General features: G+C 46.5%; 1 protein-coding gene across 1 annotated transcript in view; it reads right to left on the bottom strand.

The window, feature by feature from the left end:
• ZFHX3 (zinc finger homeobox 3) overlaps positions 1-23,888 on the bottom strand; it is a 217,911-nt gene that overhangs the window by 193,477 nt on the left and 546 nt on the right. Inside the window, exon 2 of the mRNA XM_044986910.1 lies at positions 3,679-6,437. Coding sequence (XP_044842845.1) covers positions 3,679-6,391 — 2,713 coding nt within the window. The 5' untranslated portion in view covers positions 6,392-6,437. The remainder of the gene's footprint in view (positions 1-3,678; positions 6,438-23,888) is intronic.

Raw genomic sequence — 23,888 nt, 5'->3', positions numbered from 1 at the left:
AAGCATGTTCTCTCTCTCGCTCTGTCATATCCCCACTCTTCAAATTATCACTGACCCAGCTAAACCAAGAGCTGACCTCCATTCACTTAGAGTAAATTAATACAGCAAGCTCTTATTTATATCGTTAGAAAGGCTTGAGGATGTGGAAGGAGGGAAGACTCCTCTCCATTACCTGGGATCTCATGCTGAAGCAAATCGCCCAACCACCAGCCTCCATGGAAGAGCTCTGCTACTCTTTCCTCCCCCCACACTTCAGCTAGTTTTGGTTTGATTTTTTTTCCCCCTTCAACAATTAAGCCTGACTGCACGCCAGCTCGGTCTAAGGGGTTATTTTTAAGTCTGATTAGCCTTCAAGTCTAGACCTAATCAAAAGAGGGAGATTTTAATGGTTTTCCTTTCTATGCTATCAGTCATTTGCTGAGGAACAGCCAGCATCGGGAGCGGTCTCAATTTGCTGAGCAGGCGTGCAACCTGTGCAGAATTCAGAAATCTGCACAAACCTTTTCTAAGACAAGTGCTCCTGGATGGCTGAGGTTAGTTTTCAATGCACTGTGTGTGCTGCCTCTCTTCCCTGCAGAGATGCATGGCCATAATGATGGTTATGTCTCTAGTCAGGGAAGAGCAATGAAGCCTTTAGTTCCATCTGGCTGCAAGGCACAGGTAACTGGAGCAGGCGTCCCATGCCCATGAGCACACACAGTGCTCACAGAGAGGAGACAAGGCTAATGAGGGAAAAGTCCAGCTTGCTGGCACATGGCACTCCTTTCCATGTGCCAGGGCTCGCATGGATTAGGGGCCTTTCCTCTATCTAGGTACGTTTTTCATCCCCACCACTGTACTGTCTGATCGTCTACTCCAGGGTAGGCAACCTATGGCACAGGTGCCGAAGGCGGCACACGAGCTGATTTTCAGTGGCACTCACTCTGCCGGGTCCTGGCCACCAGTCCGGGGGGCTCTGCATTTTAATTTAATTTTAAATGAAGCTTCTTAAACATTTTAAAAACCTTATGTACTTTACATACAACAATAGTTTAGTTATATATTATAGACTTACAGAAAGAGACCTTCTAAAAAGGTTAAAATGTATGACTGGCACACAAAACCTTAAATTAAGAGTGAATAAATGAAGACTCGGCACACCACTTCTGAAAGGCTGGCAACCCATGATCTACTCCCTCTCCTGCCAGGGCAGTATTGTGCACCCAAAGGCACTTGCTACTGCACAAGCCACTAATTTTTAGTGTCCCAAACAACTACGCTTCCTCCGCTTCCCCTGGGAGATTTTTCCACAACCTACCTCTGCCATCCCCAGTCAGGCCATTTTTCCTGACATGCAACCTAGCCTCTCTCTTCTGAGCTAGTCCATCCCAATCACACTCCACAATGAGGAATGCTGAACGGAAATGGAGTCCCCAGAATAGCTAATGTTCTGCTCAAACCTACAAGCCCTGGGCAGGTGTGGGATTCAGTGGAAAAAAAAGGAACAAAGCACCTCCTACCTACCAAAACAATGACTATGAATATGTTTATAAGCAGCAAATAAAAAAAAGAAGGGACAGATGACTAAGGAAGTGAGGGGGAAGGGTCTTAAAAGGCATCCATGCAGAACAAAGCCACTCTAATAGACCCAAAGTAAAAGATTTATCCTAAAAGCTAGAATTGTGTCCAGTGCTTATTGGCAAGGCAGGGACTCTGCCCTGCAACTCCTAGCTCAAGATTTGTAGCCAGGATTCCTAATGCCATAAAGTGCACAAGTCACAAATCACTTCCCGAACGAGCTTAGACTCATTCAAGATGCTCATATTCAGCTGGAGTCACTCAACAGTACGACACCAGCTAGGTTACTCCCACTTCCTCTCAGGAACACTTCCCTAGAGCTTAAGGTAGGCAGGGCTGGGGACTTTGACAGGGGTATGTCTCAGGAAACCCCCCTAAACATGTTGACTCCCCATAATGTTGACAATGTCAACAAGCTACATTATAAATGTTTTTATATAGTTTCTACTGGCAACCTGGAACGATTAAAAAAAGTCACAGCAAAGACAAGACCATTGCCACCTTCCGCAAGGACGCAAGCTGGGACAAGAGATACGTGGAAGAAAATTGTAATTACTTTTTGTTTGTAGTGCCTTCCATTCCTCAGTTTTCCTTTTCTTTTCCTTTTTGATGTTCTGTGTTCTTTCCCCTCTCTCAAACAAACAGAGGCTTTGAAAATTTAAGATGAAGCCCCTCTGTGCGGCAATAAGCTAAATTGCTACAAAGGTACAGGAAAAAGATGCTTGAGTCTTGGGAACCCAAAACATAGTGCCTTAGGAGTAACAGTCTTAGACCAAGCTAGCCTGTCCAAACTCAATGGATGAATAAAATTACAAATGACAGAGTTCAGGAAAAAGAGGTCAGGTCAGAGGAATGTAGGATAAAGTAGGTGCTCTCCTTGCATATGTAATTTCTGAAAGCAGTGTCAAATAATTGTGGTTATAGTGAACTGGGGTGCAGAGAAAGGGTTATTTCAGCTGGTAAATGCTACAGACCCTTGCCAGAGCTGATCTGGTAGAGTTCTATTATGCTTCACTGTTTCATATTGGATTGGCAATAGGAAGCTCAAATACACATGGATGGATGCATACTGGGTGTACTATAGCAAGGATTCCTGTAGGTGAAGATACAGTTGTGTCCTTTAACTGACTATAGCAGCGTATCAGACTTGCAAGAGGAGATTTAGCCCATCATTCCAAATTCTAACTTTATTCTTAGATAGTAAATTCCTTGGGGCAAGGACTGTGCCTTTACTGACAATTGTGATGCCAACATGCATTCATAGATGTATAATAAAATCTTGTTTTCAGGTAATAAAGTGCCATTAATATGCCTGTTCACAGAACATGCTGTGTGGATGACAAACCCCCTTCAAAATAAACAGATCACCTCCCTTCCTTACACCAGCCAACCTTTGTCCAACCCTTCCTATCCTAACAGCTCTCGGTGTTCAAGCTTTGAGTTTCAGGTCTCAAACCAGCATCCATTGCAATCATCTCTACTCACCCCCTTCACCAAGCAAATATCACTCATTCTACAAGCATCTATCACGACTGTCAATCACGTTTATCCTGACCTACCAATAGTCAATATATTTCACTTCTCCAGATCCAGATCCCCATAACAAACATCTACCCTCACTAATACAATGTAACTTCCAAGCATCAGACCTTCCCCTCTCTCATTAAACCCCCCCTTCAATAGTATGCTCCACCCTCTCCAAACTAAGAAGGGAGTCAAAGGTGCTTTTGCTGCAGGTACTGGAGAGCCTGTAACAATCCAATCAGCGATGTTCACCCACTGCCTCCTCTCTCAGTGGCTTCACTGTTTCCCTATTCAATTTAGCCACAGAGTTTCATGAAATTCACAAGAAATACACAGGAACACAAGAGGGTGCCAAGATTTTCTGAAGAAAAGAAAAAATTAGGGTGAGAATGGAGGAGAGTCTCTATCCCTTCCGTGGTTCACCAAACGATGTATGTATTGCATGGAAGGCTATAGATATTTCAGAATAGGATTGGAGAAAAAAGATTGGGATGGACAGCACCTCATCCACCCACAGGGCCTAGTGGCAAAAAGAAAATCCCTCTCCTCCCACACAGACATGACAGCAGCAAAACCAGGAAAACACTTCAACCTCACCTAGAGATGGAGCCATAGTTGCCATAGGATTGGTGGGATCGAGTTGGTATCCACCCATCATGAACTGGGCATCAGAGGAAGTGCTGTCCATCTTCAGGTTGGGTAGATTCATGTTTTGTGCCAGGTAGTACTGGTACAGCTCAGCCTCGGCTGGAGAGGGCAGGCTTCCAAGGCCCAAATGTCGGTTGTGTTGGATTTGGGTCATATTCTGCTGAAGCAGCATCATATTGTGCATATGCTTCTCACTGGTCATGTGAATGCGAAGGTTCCTAGCTACATTGGTTTCGTAGTCACACACCTCACACCGCCAGGTTGGTTTGGTTTTTGGTTTGGTGGGTGAGGGGGCCCCACAGGTGCTACCAATGTTTGCTGCCGCAGCTGCTGCCGCTGCCGCAGCTGCTGCCGCTGCCCCAGCAGTGTGACTGAAGACTTGCTCTCCCCCTCCATTCTGCAGGTTTTGCATGTTGTTGAGATGCTTGTCGGACTGCATATGAATACTGAGGTTGCCTTTGGTAGTAGTGGAGTAGTTACAGACCTCACAGCGAAAAGGCTTGTAACCACAAGTGTAGCTCTCGCCCCGTGCCAACCGGGGGTGTGGCTGCCCACTCTTGCAGTACACACATGAGCCACCTGGCTCGGGGTGCTTCTCCTTCATGTGTGCCTCAAGTGTCTGCTGGTATTTGTAGTGCCAATTGCACTTGGGACACTTGAGTGTCTTACACGAGTTGCGAGAATGCATCATGGTCATGTGGCCGCCTAGTGATCGTGAGGAGCCCAGGATGGTGTCACACTTTGGGCACTCCACGCCACTCCCCGAGGGGCACTCCCCACCCCCAAGCTCGCAGAGGGGACCAGCATGCTGGTGATGGGAGAGGTAGCTCCCATCCTCACCCTCTGCACTCTCATTTGGTTCTGGTGCTGTGGCATTGTCTTTATTGGCACTTTCATCGATGAAGTCCAACCTCCTGCTGCCCTCTGCCACGCTGGCTCCACCGCCCTCATTGTTAAAGCTTAAACGACTCCTCCTGTTTGCACCATCAAAGACAAAGGAAGAAGCAGAATTAGAACTAGAAGAAACTGTGCCCCTTGACAGGGTCTGGAGCACGTTAGGCATTAAGGGAGAGTTAGAAATGCTTTGGTTTGAGAGAGCAGGGTCCTTTTTGCTGCTGCTACCTGCCACAGCCCCAGACTCTTCATGGGGCCTATCTTCCAATTCATCCTCCAACTCGCTTAGAAACAGTCCTTTGCAATCCTCATCGTCATCGTCTTCCTCCTCCTCCTCCTCTTCCTCCTCCTCTTCTTCCTCCTCCACATCCTCCTCTTCTTCCTCCTCCACCTCCTCAGCTGGCTCTGCCTTTTCCGAGAGGCTATCCTGGTCACCCATTTCTTGTTTCTCACTATCTGCTGCCCCAGTGTCTTTTCCCTCTGAGGATTTGGTAGGACTGGAAGCCAGCGGGCCCAGGGGGACTGAGGTAATTGGGGTTTTCAGAGCCGAGCTGGTCAGCCCACCAAGGTTCAAGAGGGCACCAGGCGTCAAGATGCCTGATGGTGGCTGCTCTGCTCCACTGGCAGTCCCAGTCTGGAGAGCCTCTTCCCCTTCCATTCGAATGCCACTGAATTTACCGTAAAAGCTGTGTCCAGGGCCTATGAGGTTAGCTGCAGAAACTAAAGGGTGTTGAAAGTTTTTGTTTTTTGGTTCCAGAAAACTTACAAGGGGTTCCTTGTCTTTGCCTATCCCTTGGATGATAGCGGAGATGTTCTTATTGCTAAGAATTTTCCGCTCCTCCTCACTCAGTGTCATTCGATGGTCATGCACTGCATGGGTCACAAATGAGCGGACATACCCAAAGGAGAGCTTGCACAAGAAACACATCAGTATGGGCTTCCTCTTCCCATAGAGCACAAAGCCATCAAATTTGGACAGGTCCACGTTGTTGGGAACATCTTTGGATACACAGGAGCTTTTGGCAGAACCGTCGCTGTTCAGGTAATCCTTGTTGCTTTTGTGTCGCACATCAAAAACACGGAAGCTGTGCAAGACGGGGCTGATGCCCGTCAGGGCTGAGGTATTCGGGAAGGACTGGTCTGAGCCCTCAAACCATTTCCCGAAGGATGAGGCTATGTGGAAAGTATTAATGATCTGTGGGTACACAGGTGCAGCAGAGGAGGGTTCTCCTTGTTTGCCCCCAGCATTGGGTAGAGAGTTCATAACGAACGAAGGGAGAGCCCCACTGCCACTGCCACAGGCTCCCCCACTTTGGATCAACTGGTTGATGCTTTCAACAATATACGCGGAGCCATCTGGCTGGTAGACTATTTCTCCAGCAAGGTTCTCCACGTCACTCTCCTCGTCCCCCTCCTCACTGGTATCGCTCCCACTTTCCTCCCTCAGTGGAAGAGGTGGGTGGGCACTGGGGCAATGGTGCTCCATATAGGTCTGTAAACTGGCGAAGGAGGCCAAGCATTCGTTGCAGCTGACCTCTTTGCTAGTGGACTCAGTGTTGGGGCCAGCTGAGTTGGTGCTGTCTGGAATGCGCTCATGAAAGGGGACCCTCAGGCTGTCTAGGGCCCCGTGGTTTTCAGTTGTGGACTGCTCCATGCTACTGGGTTTGTCAGGGAGGTGGGTGCTGTTGAGTTCAGTCCATTGCTGGTGCTGAGGGATGCCACACCCATTGTCCTTCCCAGAGATGACAGGCGAGTCACAGCCTTCCATGGTAAGGCCTGCATGGAGCTTTCATTGCACCCACTACGGCTTGGACCTAAAGGCAAAGAGAGAGGGGGGAGACAGAAAGAAAGAGAAAGGCGAATAAGTTAGAGAAGGCACACACCGCGTTTCCACACAGCAGTCACTATAATGCACACAGTCCATTTCATCCTAGAGCATCCAAAGCCCTGGAGGGGAGATAGCGCCCCACTAATAAGCTTCTGAAATGCAAGACCTAACCCAAGGTAATGAGGATAACACAAAGAGACTGAAGCCAGGGAGAACAACCGTGCTGGGGGCTGAAAGAGCACTAAAACCAGCTCCTCACTGGAGGAAGAAAAGGTGGCCTCGCCCCTCTTTTGCTACTCAGTGATGGAGGTAGAAAAAGGAAGAGTCAAGACTGAGGCACTGGGCGTGGCCGGGGTGCAGTGACCCCACCAAAGACTAGTAACTGCACTGTATTCCTAAACAGTTTAGGATCTTTTTTAAAATGATGCAATTTAAGCTGATTTTAAACTAGAAAAGCCTTTGAGTGGAAACCGAATTAAGAAGCTACAATGAAATAATGTAAGTAACTGCTGCAACATTAAACCTCTATGGAGAATGTGCTACGGAGGCCCTCCCACTCTCCTTACTACTAGGGGAATTAATACACTTTCCTAGCACACACGTACAGAGCAAGTGATTCCTGAACTTGGATCCTGCCATTTCAAGGCACATTCTTCTGTTAAAAGTCCTGGGAATAGAGAACATTGCTGTACCCTTCACACATCCATCTTTGTCATGGACCACCAAGACCTGGACCAACTCCCAAGGTCCCCAAACTCACAGGACATTGCACTCAGAGATTTAACGACTTGGATATCTAGGCAGTTAAATTCGCCCAAGCACATAGCAGAGAGGATATGAAATTATTTAAGAATGTAGAAATTGCCAAACCAGATCAAATCAAGGGCCCATTTTAACCAGTATCCTGTGTCAGGAGCCAGTGTCAGAGGCTTCAGAGGAGGCAAGAAACCCCATAGGGCACAACCTGCTCATGGGTAAAGTTTCTTTCCAACCCATGTGTGAATGGTTGGCTATGCCCTGAAGCATGAGAGAGTACACCTCTCCCATTTTTTTCTACTGTCTAATATAACTAGATGTCCTCATCAGCTGTAAGTGTCTAATCCTTTTTTAATCCTATTAAGACCTTGATCTCAGTGATATTCTGTGGCAATGAGTTCTACAGGTTAATCGTGCATTATTTAAAAACATCATTTCCCTTTATTGCTTTAAATACATATTACCTTCCAATTCCACTGGACATCCCCTTGTTCTTGCATTGTAAAACAAAGAATGGAAAAACTAAATGACCTCTAGGCCATGCAAACAGTAAATGATGGGACGAAGAGCAAGAGATGGAACTGAAAGATGGTACAGAACATCTTTTCCCCAGACAAATGGATTGATTTAAAAAAAAAAAAAAAAAACCACCACCCCTCCCAACACACACACACACACACACACACACACGATGAACGACAGAGCAGATGCAATACCTTTGGATTTCTGTTTTATACTTCTTTACAAAATGTATTCCTCTCAGTTTGAACTGAACTGTGACATGAACTGAAAATCGGTTAAAAGAGCCAGCAGAAGTGAAAGTGATGGCTGGTCCCAACTTTTCCCTCAAGTTCATTTCAACTGTCCTTTCTGAAACTGACAGAAGTCTAACCTCAACATGGCAAACCCAGCTATGGGCAACTCAGGCGTAAGTCTGTAAACAAAGGAAAGGACACACACACACATTGTATCTAAGGAGAAGACGAGCCAAATGCTGTGCCTCGCACGAAGCACTACAGCATTTCACCAGAGTTAGCTGTGGGCAAATCTTGCGATCCCTTCACCCTACTGTGGCTCTGTTTGAAGCCATTCAGCATTACAGAGCACTGTGCGTGCTGGGCACGTATCTGCACATGGGTAACGAGTCCTAGGGTCATCCTACAATGCTCCTGCCCAACCCTGTGTCTCACCTGCTCCAGGGCTCACTAGAGGTCCCTAGTTCTATCTATACCCACCTCTCGTTCAAACACATGGCTTTAACTATCATCCTCATGCCGATGACTCTCAGATTTACCTTGCCACTTCGGACAAAGTCTCCTGTCCAAGCTAAAATTTCTTCCTGTCAGACACCCCTTTGTTGATGTCCAGCTAGCACTCAATTCTACATGGCCAGAACTACATGACCTGCCCATCCCAACTCCTATCAGTCACCACCCCCTCCATCCTCCTCACCACTCAGGCCCATAATCTCTACTTCTCTCTCTCTGGGCCCACACATTCAAGCCGTGTAAATCCTACCACTTTTTCCTGCTCAACAGCTCTACGAGTCAGCTTTTCCCTCTAGCTATGAAACTCATCCAAGCCCACAGCATCTCATGTCTTTACTGTTACAACCATCTCTTTGCTGTTCTTAATGCCATCAAATCTATTCAAAATGCTGTTGGAGAAATCACCTTCCTGGCTTGTCATTTCAGCCATGTTACCCTACTCAGGGCCGCCCAGAGGATTCAGGGGGCCTGGGGCAAAGTGGGGGAGGGGACATAAAAAAGGCACTACCCGCTGCGGCGCTTGTACTCACCAGGCAGTTCTCCGAGTCTGCGGCAGCACTGAAGGACCCGCCGCAGAAATGCTGCCAAAGACCCGGAGCGACTGAAGGGCCCCCCACCACCAAAGTGCCACCGGGTGAGTAAAAATTAAAAAGGTGCCTCTATCTGGGAAGGGATTCTCAGCCAGGGCTCGCGGGGCCCGGGGCAAATTACCCACTACCCCCCCCCCCCCTTTGGGCAGCCCTGACCCTACTACATCCCTTTGCATCCTGGCACAGGCCCCATTCCCCATTATATCAAACAAAGTACTTAGCTGGACATTTAAGGTCCTTCATGGACTACCGCCCTTCCTACTTTTCATCTTATATGCTACTGAGCCATCAACCCCCATCCCTGGGCCAAAGCTGTCAGCCACAATTGCCAATCTGCCAATTTTTCAAACAAGCATCTTGGTGCTCTCTCCAATGGTGCCACTTTTTCCTGGGAGACGCTCCCTGTAAAAATCCACAGTAGCAGTATGTTATCCTCTGACTTTCCTTGAAATCCACCTATGACACGATACCTACAAACACCTGAAGATAGCAGTGCAGCTGGTGTCCAGTGGTTGCTGCATGCAACACGAATCCTGTCTCACTATTACCTCACCTTCCCACAATCTGCTGCATCCACCGGTTGTGTCTTGTCTGATAAGCCCTTTGGGGCAGAGTGCGCCTTTGATATGTATGTACACACAGTGCCTAGCACAACAAGGCCCTGGTCCTGGATCAGAGCCGCTAGGCACGACCACAACACCAACAGCCACCAACAACTAACAACGGACTGCCAATCAGCAGGACCTTGCTGCAAATCACGACAAGCCGGTTTTGGTTACGTACATAGAGGCATCGCCACACGGATGGAGGAGGCAGGAATTCCTTTCTGTAGAGCTCTGGAGCAACTGCAATGGACATACAGAAGTCATTGCTAAGCACCTCATTACCACAATGAGCACAGAAACCAGAGCTCGGAAACCTCATCTAGAACATGCTTAAGCCAATGCAGGGATTGTTCCTGCCGTGCTACTGAACTGTCCAGACTAGTTGTGAATGTCCCCAGTACTGAGTTTCCTGGACTTTCTCTGGGAGATTTCTTCAAACCCTAATAAATCTTTGTCAGGAATTCGTGTGATATTCAGCCTAAGTTTTCCATTTCTTAATTTTATACTTTAGTCTTATCCAAGTAACGCATGTATACCTACATAATTTTTTTAAGTATCAGAGGGGTAGCCATGTTAGTCTGGTTCTGTAGAAGCAGCAAAGAATCCTGTGGCACCTTATAGACTAACAGACGTTTTGCAGCATGAGCTTTCGTGGGTGAATACCCACTTCTTCGGATGCAAGCAGTGGATATCTCTAGCTTGCTTCTTGCTTGCCTATATAAACCTGCTCCTGGAAATTTCCACTACTTGCATCCGAAGAAGTGGGTATTCACCCACGAAAGCTCATGCTGCAAAACGTCTGTTAGTCTATAAGGTGCCACAGGATTCTTTGCTGCTTCTACATAATTTTTTAAAATAACCTTTCCTCATAAATCATTTCTTACAGCTCCCTGGTCATTTTGGTTGCTATTCTCTGAACTCCCTCCAGTTAATCTGTAACTTTCTTCTTAGGAGGTGCCAAAAAAAACCCGAACAATACTCCAGGTTTGGTCACCCCACCCCAGACCAGTTGAGAGGAATCATCACCTCACTGATCCATAGAGATGATGCTTTTGTACATACAAGCCAACATTGCACTTGCCTTTTTTGCAGCCCTGTTACTTTACAAACTCCAGCAGAATTAGCTGTCCACCACCAACTCTGGGTCTCTTTGAATACAACTAATCCGTAATATTTTATTATATGTTTTGAAAATGTAAAATACTTTATTAACTGCTAACTATCATGATCTGAATTTGTAAATTTATCTGACCCAAGGATTGAACCTAGTAGCTATGGTTAAAGACACCTGCGTTGCGACATTCTTCCAAAGCTGTATGCCCTGAAATTTAAAAGAATACTGTAAAAAAACCAAAACCAAACCATCCCTTTCAGTAATTGGGCCCTGTTGAGCACGTACTATGTTTAATTGTAACACCATCAAATACATAACAAATGAAGTTTCCATTTAATAAATTTTTAAATGTTACTTATGGGGGTTGGTGACATAGGAGAAAAAATATTGGCTACATGTGCAATTTGACAAATTTCACTGAGTTGAATGTTTGCCAAGAAGTGTCTGAGCAGCTACGGAGCTAGCTGAATGCCACAAAAAGTGGTTCTTGAATAAATTACTTGACTATAACAAAGTTACTTGAGTAATGTATCACTTGGCAAATTTGTTATACCTGCTCTTTCTTCCTGGCTTCACTCTTCACCCATATTTATTTTTCTTTCCTATAATGGATCATGGTGGATATTTTCCTGATTTGCCATCTATGCTATTTCTTCTTTCCCTTCTCTCTCTCTCTCTCTCCCCATGTTATTGTATTTCCCTCTCCCTATGTAGTTCTCTTCTTCCTTCAATATATTATCACTTCCTCCTCTCTCATTACACATACATATGTACACACATGCATGCACTCTACTTTCTTCTGAGCTATCCCCTCAATCTCTCCAGTCTACTCCAGTCACACCAATCCCACAGGTAAAATTTACAATTTCTGTGTCGCTATGTCCAGTACAAAATTTGCAAGTAGTAAACTGGCAAGAAAGCTGATAAGCCTCTCCAAGTGAGAAGCCAATTCTCTCACATCCCAACCTGCTGGGATTCTTTTCAGGGTGCTATTCCTGGACCCTGTTTGGGAGTTCCATCTTTTTCTCTGCCTCTGGCTAGCAGTTTGATCACTTACGCTACTCAAAGCTCTCAGGCTGGTGAAAAAAAGCGAGACTCTAAACCAGGCCTGCAAAACATACGGCTCACTGTGCGGCCCGCGGGGGGATTCTAAATCCCGCACACACGGCACTCTGTGGGCAGCCCAGAGCCCTTTGAATCTCAGCCGCGGCCGGGATTCAAAGGGCTCAAGGCTCCCTGTGGCTGTGGGCAGCCCAGAGCTCTTTGAATCCCGGCCGGGCTGGGGCTGGGATTTAAAGGGCTCGGGCTCCCCTCAGCGGCAGGAGCTCTGGGCCCTTTAAATTCTTGCCCCAGCCCCGCAAAGCTCCAGGTTCCCCCAGCCCTGACGAAGCACGAAAGCTCATGCTCCAATACGTCTGTTAGTCTAGAAGGTGCCACAGGACCTTTGCTGCTTATACAAACAAGTGTTCATTCCCATTAACACAGTATTACTTTGTTAAACAAAAATCAAAGTAATCGGGACAGAACTAAAATAAGAAAATGCAATTGGCTTCACAAGAAATAGTTAAAGCCAAGAAATAGGGCCACTCAAAATTCTAGACTATTTCTGGGAATGCGTCTGATTGGCTGGAAGATGCCTGATTGACAGTTCGGGCCAAAAAGGTTAGCAGGGCCAATGGGGTGGGAGGGTTAACAGCCTGATTGTAAAATCAATGTCGTAAATGCTTGGTAAGTTACAGAAACATGCGGGAAGAGGAGGCCGCGATTGATAAAGGACTGCGGCTTTGATGCTGCACTGGGGACTTGTTTATTGACAGGCAAGCCAATCTCCTCTCCAAGCCAGGCCAGGCCAGAGAAACCTGCAAGCATTTACCAATTAATTGGTGGGCTTTTCTGCCTCTGTGTTGCTCTAACAACCCTCCCCCACTCAGCCAGTTAACTGGCTCGGGAGATGCTGCTTTAAGAATCTTCTTGCTTTTGTCTTTGATTTTCTGAATCTCAGAAGGCTGCTAGTGAGAAACTCCTGAGCCAGAATGCCCTGAATGCACTATTTCCATTGGCCCCTGGACAGGTTTCTGTCCTCTCTGCTCTGTGACTGGGAGCTTTCTTGCCCATTCCTTTCAGCCCCAAGAACAGACCTACTTTCCTGGGATGGGGCCAAGAAAGAAGAGGTACAGACAGCTGATCATTCCCATTCATATACGAACGGCAGATTTCAAGCTATTTCCATGATTTGCATGTTTAAAGCAAACTAGATTCTAATGGGGAGATGGTCACACTAGTTCAGTATTAGTGCCTTGGGGCTTCTTCCAAACCCATCTCCCATCCCGACTGACCAGGAACAGGGGCAACAAGAAGTAGGAGAATTGCCTGAGCCCTCCTGCACAAGCATCTTTTGTACACTTTCTCATTCTCTTACAATTCTCTCTTTCCTCTTCTTTGCTGTTTATCAGCCAGTCAATAAGGAAACCTCGGTCTTACTTAAGGAGGTAGAAGTCAACTCGTCAAGTCGATCAGCGCTGTCTGTAAACATGGGTTCCCATATAATCAATGATCTTCAGTTCAAGAAAGAGAACAGTGTGAGAACCCAAAGACCACCTGTGCTTCCACACCCTGCATAGTTAACTGAAGGAAACACCTCTTGTTCAATCCCTCCTCTAGCCTCTTCTCCCACCTTTGTTACACAACCCCCACAACTATCCTTCAGGCATTTGTCACTCTCAGCTCTGTCAGCCATAGCCCTTTAGTCTAATCCAGTAGTTCCCAAACTTTAACAACCTGTGAACTCCTTTCACTGAAATGTCAAATCTCAGGAACCCTCTCCTAAAAATGAATATTTCCAGGGATTTTATCCTTTACCAGAGTATAAATTATAAAAGCAGTGGTCATGGAAATATAACATTTGTTTTTATGACATGCTTATTACACACTATTATTCATTATTTAGCATTACAGTATTTTTATTACATTATGAAAATGGCAACACTCTTCCAAAATCTCACTTTCGTAGCTTGTATCACTTTGAATAAGCCTGTTATAAGACAAGGCTCCTATGTTTCATCAAGGAGTATCAGATGTGAAACAGCAGGAAGGTATTTAAGAACCCAACTCAAAGAGTTCCTCTTACACAAGCATTCAGGTCTTTAGCAGTCCAGACAAACGACACACATTACAACAAAGCTTAAACTTGTTCTTCATAATAATTTTAAAAACAAGACTAACTGCCTATTTAATTTTAAAAACAGAAAAAAATATCCACCTCCCTTTCCATTTCTTATAAGGAGTCTTGAAGTTTATATCTCCTCAGTGTGTTAGACATGCTTGCTTTGATCTGCTTAGCTCTTGGAAGTCCAGGGGCTCCCTAGGGACAGCTCTGTCTGCCACTAGGGAATTCCCCCCCCCCCCAAGAACCCCCTGTAACATTTCACAAACCCCCAGGGGTTCACGAACCCCAGTTTGGGAACCACTGGTCTAATCCTTCCCCAGTCCCTACATTTTTCCTTTTAAATCTCTGCATCTCAAGGCCTCCCAGAACACTGTCTGGGCATATTTGGTGATTAGATGATGAGGAATTATGGGCCAGTATCTTCAGGCGCAGGAACAGCCATGTCTTCTTACCAGGATTAAACCACATTCAGGTGTGTGAAGCAATAAATTACACTAAAAATATTCCTAATAGTTTCACCAAGGGCCTCCACTAATCACAAGAGTTCCTTTTGCAGCCACTTGCCTGTCCAGAACATGAGTGAAGTCAATCCCAGCTTCTCACTGGGTGATCTCCTACAGCATTCACTCCCCCGAACCCTATCCCCCTGCCCCTCAGATGATCCCTGTTCCAATATTTCCAGTGCTAGCAGCTGGTCTGAAGCCAGCTTCCCTCACTGTGCTTCAGCAAAGAGCTGACCTCTGGGGGCAGGCTCTGATCTACAACAGCCTACCTCCTTCCCTACCCCCTTAAAGAGCTGAGGCTGCTGCAGTCATGAAAGGCAGAGAATGGAGAGCAGGAGAGAGGAGAGGGTTCCTGCTGTTGCCCAAGCTTCCAGAGAATTAAATATGAACAGCCGTGCTGTGTAATTTTAAATTGTTAATTAGCACAGGGTTAATTAGGCGGCCCTTTCACAAGAGGCTGTTTGGCAGTAAACCAAGACTGGAAGCGATGAGAAAGGAGGAAAACAAAAGAAGACAGTGAGAAACTGTTCCCTCTGCTAACGATCCACACATGGCACCCCAAAAAGGGGGAGCAACATCGAGTGAGAGACAGGCAGCCACTTGCCACTGCTGGCCATGGCCCTGGCAGCCACCCTGAGGTGCAGACTGCCCAGGTCAGTGTTCTGGAGAGGAAAGAGCTCGACTACCAGAAGCCCAGCTCCTTCACGGCTTGCCCCAGCCAGCCAGCCAGCAGCAGGGCCTCACATTGGGTTAGGTGTGAGCCCTGGTTTCAGTGAGGACGTGACTCCTGGCAAACATTTCTGTAGGCGGCAGCAGCAGCTCGAGTTATCCCCATTGTGGGAAGTTATGTAAGAAAGGCTTTAACTTTGTAAATATGCACCTAGGCCTTCTGATCCACAGCCACCGTACGAATCAATAGTGTAAGTGCATACTGCACCACCTCCTGCATTAGTACCCTGCCCTCAAACACTCAGTGGACAGCTGGACTACAGCGCTGTGACCCCAACCTAGGGGAACTCTGGAACTGCACGGAAGCTTATCCCTGTCTCCTCCTTCCAAGGTGGCTTGCTGAAGTGCATGGAAAGAAGGATAGAGCAAGGCAAGTGGTCTAGTGTATAGGTTATTGGAGTAGCTCCTGCTGACACTGGAATTCGTTTTTATCACACCTATTCAGCTGATTGAGCTTATTCCTAGATTCACAGATTCCAAGGCCAGAAGGGACCATTGTGATCATCTTGTCTGACCTCCTGTGTAACACAGGCCAGAGACCTGCCCCCGCAATAATTCCTGGAACAGCTCTTTTACAAGAACATCCAATCTTGATTTTAAAATGGTCAGTGATGGAGAAGCCACCATGCCCCTTGGTGAATTGTTCCAATGGCTCTCACTATTAAAAATTGACACTATTTCCAGTCTGAATTGTTCTAGCTTCAACTTCAGTTACTAGAAGCTGGGGTTGGTAGGGAAGGGCAAGATCTCAGATAAGGCCCCCTGGTTATCAGGACTACTTAGGGATGACGTAGTCTACTCAGCCCCTCCCAGACCCATCCTTCTTCCCCCATAGCTGACGCTTTTCCAGCCTCTTTTGCAGAGGCTAAAAGGGAACACCCTCCATTTTCTCATTTGTGTAAATATGCAAATCCCAAAGCACAAGAGGGGCCTCCTGAGGATGACCCAGAAGCAGCTCCTCCACAGAGCAGTCTAACATTTATTTAGCCCCCTAGGACTGGCTGCATTCACATAGCTTGATTCTCCGGCTAATTGGAAATCTAGTGGGGAGAGAGACAGACAGACAGAGACAGAGAGAAACCAATTATCATGGCCCCAGCAGACTCTGGAGCACTGACCCTTTCTGCACTCCCATGACAGATAGGGCAACTTCCAGCAATACCTCTGGGTGACACCGTTGTATTAAGTGTGTTAATGGTTTTTGTATCATTGTGAGCTACGGACTATATGCATTCTGGGGGGTGGGGGGGGAAGGTTACCACAGCTCCTCCAGGAAGTGAAAACAGGAGGGGATGATCAAGGCAAATCACTCAGGTTATAACACCTCCAGAGAGGTACTACCTCCTATGGAGCCTCAGGTATTCTGGTTCAAACTGGATTCTCCAGAGACCAACAGACAAAGAAAAGCCATTTGGATAAACAGCTAAACTTAACTGGCTCGGGGCCTTTGTTCTCATTCTGGATCTAACATGGATGAACTTGTAACCATGGGGAAAAGCCAGTTGTGGGTTTTGACAGACTAACATCTATCAAAGCCCTAGGCTGGAACCAGGGGGTGACCTCAAGTAAGCTTTTTAGCATGCGTAGAGGTTATTTTATTGTTTTAATATGTTTGCTCTGTATTGCTTTTACCTTTAGAATAAGTGTGTGCTTGCTTAGAAAGAGCTGCATGATAACACTGAGCATAGCCCTCAGAGAGAAAGCAAAGTACAGGCAGCAGTCTGGCTTGCTGGGGATAGCAGTGTAGGCAGACAGCTGCGCAGCCTTAAAATCCCTTGTCAGGAGGGAGTGAGAGGTGGTCCTCTGCCCACAAGTAACCGCTGGGAGCTGGAAGCCTGCAAGTGGGTGCCCTCGAGGGAGGAGAAATACAGGTTCACATTCACACACCGCTCAGCACCACGTGTGCTTTGTTACAGGGATACCAAAACCCTGTACTGCTCATTAACACTGGCCTCATGTATCAGTCAGTCACAGATTTCCATGTAGGTTAACTGGATAAAGCTGGATGCTGTTGCATACCAGGTAAAGTAGGTGATGGGAAATATAGGTTTGGAAAATTATCAGCTTTTCAGAGTACCCAGAATACACAGCACAACCATCTATAATAAAAAGTGTGAAATCTGTTAATTATAGGGAGAGCTGGAAACAAACCCTATATTTAGGTTGCTTAATACTTGCATTATAAAAAAATCTTGCAACTTTTTTTGAGGCGCTCTAAACACCTCTACTGTTTGCAGCACACCTTTGAAGTTTGCATGTGGAAAGCCCTTAGGCCAGAGAAGTGCCTTTTCTTTGTCCCAGGAAATGCTGTTCACGTTGTGCTGAGGTGAATGGTTAAAAATCCCCAATTCCACTTTGTCACTAGCAAACCTCTGGAAAGATGTGGCACCCTGCCAAAACAACCACCAAATAAATATTTTTAGATTGGGCCCCTGCTGCTGCTTGCTGCAGACACCACACTGTAAACGGAGAGATGCCAGGTAAGCTGCAGCAGGGAAGGAAGGGGAAGAGAGCCAGGCAAGACTCCTCCCAACTATCCCCTGAATCCAACACCCAGCCCCAGAAACCCATGCCCTACTGGGACAACCCCTTTCCCCTGCTGCCAATTCTGTAACCATTCTATCTTGTAGCTCAAGTGGCAGAGGCCAGTAACAGAAGTATTGAAAGTTCACAATCCCTGTTCTACTGAGGATGCATTATGCATGCCCATATTTTTTAACCTTTTCCTTTTTGAAAGCATAGGAAATTATATACAGAAATGGCTATGTTCAAAACAGTTAGATTGGAAAGCCAAGCACCTGAAAATTAAGAAACTCCAGAATGTAGGTTGCCCGTGCAGGCTCAACTCAGCCCCTTTGAGCACCCATCTGGAGTTATCTGAATGCACTGTTCCTTCCCACAGGACTCCTGCCTTAGTCAATGCACAGGATGGATGCCCAAGGGGGTAAAACTAAGGTTGCATGGACAGGTCACTTTAGAACATTTATGCAGCAGATCTTATTAAACAAATACATGGAAAATGACTTTCTAGAATAGAGAGCTCTTGGCTAATTCCCAAAGTATCAGCTCAAAGGAATGGTGCAGCACAGAGCCAAAGTTTGAGCTAGGCAGCAGCATTCAGGGATGTCCTCCACGGTTCTTTGCTCTTTCAACTCCCAGCTTCAAAAGATGGGTTTTTTCTTATACCCTAAACGTGAGAGACAGAGGTCAGCTCTTCCCTCCTCACTGAGGTGCCAGAGAGGCTGGCAGATATTCTTATTAAGAGGAATCTGAGGAGTTTGCAACGTGGAATAATAGAATAAAAATGGTGTTTATGGGTAAAAATTTAGGCATAGCAATGAAGTATGTGCGTAGCTCGCAGAGTGGTTCTTGATAGGGTTTCCAGCAACATTTCAGAGGGTCAGTTCCCGGGGATTCTTATGATGTACTTCCTAATGAGAAAACAAAACCAGCATTTTTAAAATCACTGCAGCCCAACATTTCAACAAGGAGCAACTAATTTCACAGGGCAAATTATTTCCCCCACATCTTCGTAAGAGAAGGCAACAGATAAGTACCACAGGAAGTAACTGATCAAACAGTTAAAGGACCACAATGCCAATGCTGTGTCCTCTGTGTTTGTTAGCACGAGGTATTCCTGCCCAGGTCTGGACAGCATCTACACACACTAGGGAGCTTTTATTTACCCCTTTTCTGAGGTTTACATTAATCAACAAAGCAAACAGCAACAACACACACAAATCTCAGCCTATGCATTCTTCTTGCATTTGGCTGCTCCTAGAGTTTCCCTGCAGAGACCTCTGTCCAAGACTGTGGTTCCAGCTGGCCAGAGACAGTCACGGCTCTGTTATGGGCAGGGTGATTAGCAAGTGAGTAGGAATCAAGCCAGCACTACCCTACAGGGTTCCAACACCCGCTGACAGGATGGGGGAACAGAAGAGCCCTGCCATCCTGCTGCAGTGTTCCCTTTTCATCACCCAGCCTGCTGTTCTCCCTGACCGGGGAAGCTTCCCTGTGATTTACTGTTTAAGTGCTGGATACTTTCTGTTCTGCGGGGGTCCTGCCAACCAGTGCAGAAGGGCGCACGGCACTGGGAGAGAACTAGGTAAAAGGTGGCCTGAGGCAAGGAAAGACTTGCACAGCAGGTATCGCCAAAGTGACTCTGAAAAAGGTGGGTTTTCCTCACAGGAAGAAAAAAAGTGCAAGTGAGGGCCCTTGCCATTGGCAGCTGGCTCTGGCACAGGGCTCTGGAACTGGCGCACTGACAATACAAACAAGCGTTGCCCTGCACACACTCATTAATAGGGTAGAAAACACACATGCACAGACTCACATGTATAGGCACAGCAAGTTCCTCAGATCTTCATGGGATCATTAGCATAAACAGCTTTTCAAGCAGCAGGAAGCAAAGAAAATGCTGAACAAAAGAGGACTGGAAGCCGTAGGGCTCATCCACTTGGCATGGAAACAGGAGAGAGGGTCCCTACCTGAAAAGGAAAACCCTGCACAGCATCTGGTCCCCCTGCACTGGGGGGTACACAGGGCCCTGCTTATACAAAATATATATAGTACCTTCCAGCAAAATGCAGTTTACAAACCATATGCAAAGATCACCCACCTCTGGAGAGGAGCATAGCAGCTATTCTTCACAAGCAACACCACACAACTAGTTAGGAGAGAAGTAATAAATAATTTTAACTGCAATACTTGGTGTTTATCTAGGGGGTTTCACCTGTAGATCTCAAAAGGTAAGTGCCATCATCTCTTTTGTACAGATAAAGAAAACACCTACAGAGAAATTAAGTGATTCGTCTGCAGTAACACAGCAAGTTGGTGGGAGAAGCAGGACAAAAATCCAGATCTCCTCACTCAGCCTTTGAACCCTGCCTCCCAAGTGCCTGTACAAACTGCGGGGGGATTCGCAGACATTACACAATTACGCTTTGTCCACTCTAGGCTTTTTTGTGGAGTTTCTCATCTTCGCTACCACTGGCTCGGCTTGATTGGTCCTAGTGGTAACACAGACAAGGCTTTAAGCAGTCCACAGCAGTTTTAACCCTTGCAGCCATACATAACAGGGTACAGAAACTGACGTCTGCCTAGTATCTTGTCTACACCAGTACCACTGCTACCTCTGCTGAACCAACCAGTTGTAGCCATGTGGTAGACATCCCTACAGTCTAACTGCAATTAGGCCACAACAGTAGAATTGACACACCTACTCTTATGACAAATTGCTAGATCTTTAAAAAAGAGCAAAGACAGCTCCTCCAACAGTAGTGCTCCCCCGCACCCTTTGGATCCAGTCAATACTGCCCCAGAGGCAAGAGGGACACTCAATGAATCACTATCACCACTTCCTGCATCACCTGTTCCTTGAGTCTCCAACCATTATTAATGCCTCTGCATTAGCCTGCTTATCTTACAAGATCAGATGAGATCACAGCCTGAGGTTACAGAGCTGCCTGCAGAGGTTCTTACTGGCTGTGCCTGAACTGAGGAGGAATGTAGAACTATCATCAACAGACTCTGTGCTCCAAGTAACAGTAATGACCCCGGAAGAAGCTTTTCACTCTTGATGTTTCAAGCTTCACTGCGTCTTTGTCTATCCTACATCTTCCTAGTACTCCAACAGCCTGTGCTGTCCAGGGCCACCGCCTTCTCTCTTCAGCAGAAGTACCTCAGGCATTTTCTTTGCTACACAAACACAACTCAAAATGGAAATCTTTATAAAGACAGACAATGAAGTCTCTACATGCTCCATAGCAGCTCATAAAAACAAGGTATTCTCTAAACACCCAAAACCTTCTTATCATGCCCACTCACCCACCATGGGCTCACGGGCCTGGTGAGGGGTCCCTGCCATTGCTGTGTTCCCTCCACCAGTTTACTTGTTTCTTTCTAGTGTCAAGGGCAAAAACAGAGACCACAGTAGCCAGAGTTATCGCTCACACCCTTCTCCTTTGCCAGGTCTCACACCCTGGCTCACATCCTTTGGGAAAGCCTATGCGTAGGACAATTAAGCAGTGACTTTATGAATCCATGAAGTGCTCAGTCCTGCCACCTCGGCAACATTATGGCCTTCTGCAATCGTTCTGGTAACCAGCCAGAAGAGAGGTCAGGCAGCACAGTGAATTACATGACGGCAATGCATGCCACCCATGATGGACACAACAACGCAGTCCTTTAATCTTCTAACGAGGAATTTGGGTTTTAAGCAATGATCCTAGCAGAGAGGTGTGCTGTAGGGACTGAACTGACCAACTGAATGACTGATGCAAGCTAGAGCACCTATGGGATGCAATAAACTCAGCAGCAGAACTCGACTTTGAATAAGAGAATAGTAGGGAATGGGGTGTTGGAAGACCAGTAAAACAAGCTCTCCCCCCGGAAACAGTTGCTACTGTCTGGTCGGTTCCTACAGACAGGGCATTAAGGCTGGTCTACACAAGTATAAGCTAAGACATTAATGTAAACTGCAGCAGTTCTACTGCTGCAATTCCCCAGGTAGACACTCTTATTCCGGTACAAGCCTGCCTTTTCTGGTTTTGCTTTTGTTGCTTTGGAAGCAGTTTAGGCCAGGTCTACACTGCCACGTACTTCGGTAGAATTTACATCATTCAGGGGTGTGAATAAGCCACCCCCAATCGATGCAACTTACACCCACCTAAGCACCAGTGAGGGGAGCGCTATGTCGGCAGGAGAGCTTCTCCCACCAACACAGCTACCGCCTCTTGCGAAGGTGGATTTATTATGCCCTAGGCCAAAAAGCCACTGGAAATAAAAAGGGTCCACACAGAGAGTTATACCAATATATCTACACCTGTTTAACTATACCACTGTAACTGGAAAAATTTCCCATGTAGACAAGCCCTTATTCTTATGTGTAACTTTGTAACAGACATGAGAATTTCTAAAACAGGTTGTTCCCAAGGGCACAGCACCTACCCATCCATCTGCTACTAGTGTCTAGGACATGGTGTCACTTCAGAGGCAGTTGTCTGATTAAAACAAAGCCCACTGAGTACAGGATCCAGTGGGCATCAACAGGCTGAATCCCATTCAATAAGCTGTGAGTCTGGAGTTCAGGCTCTCCTGGCCCATGCCACACACTGCCACTGTTTAGCAAGTGCCAGATTTTTGTCATGCTTTCAGGGAAATAGAATCCTAATGTAACTTGCAGTTGTTACCTATAGATTGGCTAAACTGTGACCCAAATGGGCAGAAGTTCCAGGATGTGCCTGGATGCATGCAGATTCCAGAGCCCACCCAAGAGCGGGCCTACACAGGATTCAGGGGGCCTCAAGTTTGAACTGCCAGGAGATTTTGGGGGAGAGTGAGGAGTCACCAAATGTAGCTCTCCTGGTCTCCAGGACTTAGTGTTACTCTGCTGTTCAGCCTCTTGCTAATTGTGGGGTTTTATTTTTATTTCTTATTACCCTCTCACACGCCTGATGAGATTATTTTACCGGAACTGACACGGCTGGAAGCTGCAGCCATACATGGAGCCTCTGAGGAGGTGATGCAATTTCATTTTCATTGATCAGAAATCAGCAGGGCAGTAACTGATGGGAAATTCCATTAGGAGAAATACTGGGCCATGAGACCAAACTTCCTAGTTACACCCAAGGTCCAGGAAGTATTGCTTTCCTCACACTCCTGTCAGGAACCTGAAGAGAAGAAAGCAAACTTCTGCCTCCCAACACAGAACAAGCTCTGAACTGCTGTTCTTGAGCTGAGACTGTAGCATGGCAAGGCTGTTCAAATGCTGCAACAGATTCACTTAGTCAAAGCCTTTTCTACACACAGCACTAAACAGTCCAGACCTGTGTGCCACTGCAGGACCCAGGGGGTCTTAGCAGTTGGTCCCAATTCTGTATCCAAGGGAAACCATATCCCCCCCCCATCTCCCCGCCATGTGGGGACCTTGGGTGCCAGCTGAGAGGGAACTCCATGTGAGTGAGCTGACCAGTTCTCATGCAGTCCCTGAAGACCATGGGATTCCAGCACTGAGAAATCAGGGCCCTGGTAGAAGCTGGAATGTCTGGGACAAATTCTTACTCCCAGAAAAATTCTGAGCTCCTGTCAATTTCTAAGGACAGTGGGGCCCAGGACCCTGGATAGAGGGGGGTGGTTTAGCCTCCCAGAAGTGAGGTACAGAGATCATAATCATGCTCAGGAAAAAAGCCACTTATATAAAAACTGTTCTACAAAGGTACAATGGAGTAAGTAATGATCACAATCAGAATCCACCAAGTAGGGAAAGCAGAGGGAAATATTTAGGCTTTTGATAGTCATATTTTGGGTCACATTTTAATTCAATTCCTCTAAATGTTTAAAATACCATTTCCCCAAAACTTATCAGGCTCCATATTTCTCATTTAAAAGCTACGGTCAGGCATTGCAGGATTAAAGCTAATTTTGGCCTGGCCTGCTGTCAAATTCGTGATCTTGCCTAGACTGAAAACAGAGTTTTTTTGCCTCCTCCAGTGAAAGTGGCAGGCCCTACCAGCAGAGCAGGAGTTAACACATGCTAACCGCAGCACAGTTGTTAAGGTAATCAATACCACTGAGATACTAAAGCAGAGTAAGCCACATTATTGATTGCCAAGCAGATGATAAAACTGTTTATTATGATAATTGCTGGGTGCCTGCAAGATGCTCCTAGTGCTTCCTTGAGCTTTTTACAAAAATAATACAGAATTG

Source organism: Mauremys mutica, chromosome 14, assembly GCF_020497125.1.
Source record: "Mauremys mutica isolate MM-2020 ecotype Southern chromosome 14, ASM2049712v1, whole genome shotgun sequence".
Classification (NCBI taxonomy): Eukaryota; Metazoa; Chordata; order Testudines; family Geoemydidae; genus Mauremys; species Mauremys mutica.
The sequence above is the reverse complement of the archived record's forward strand: the minus strand, read 5'-3'. Positions and strand labels throughout refer to the sequence as shown.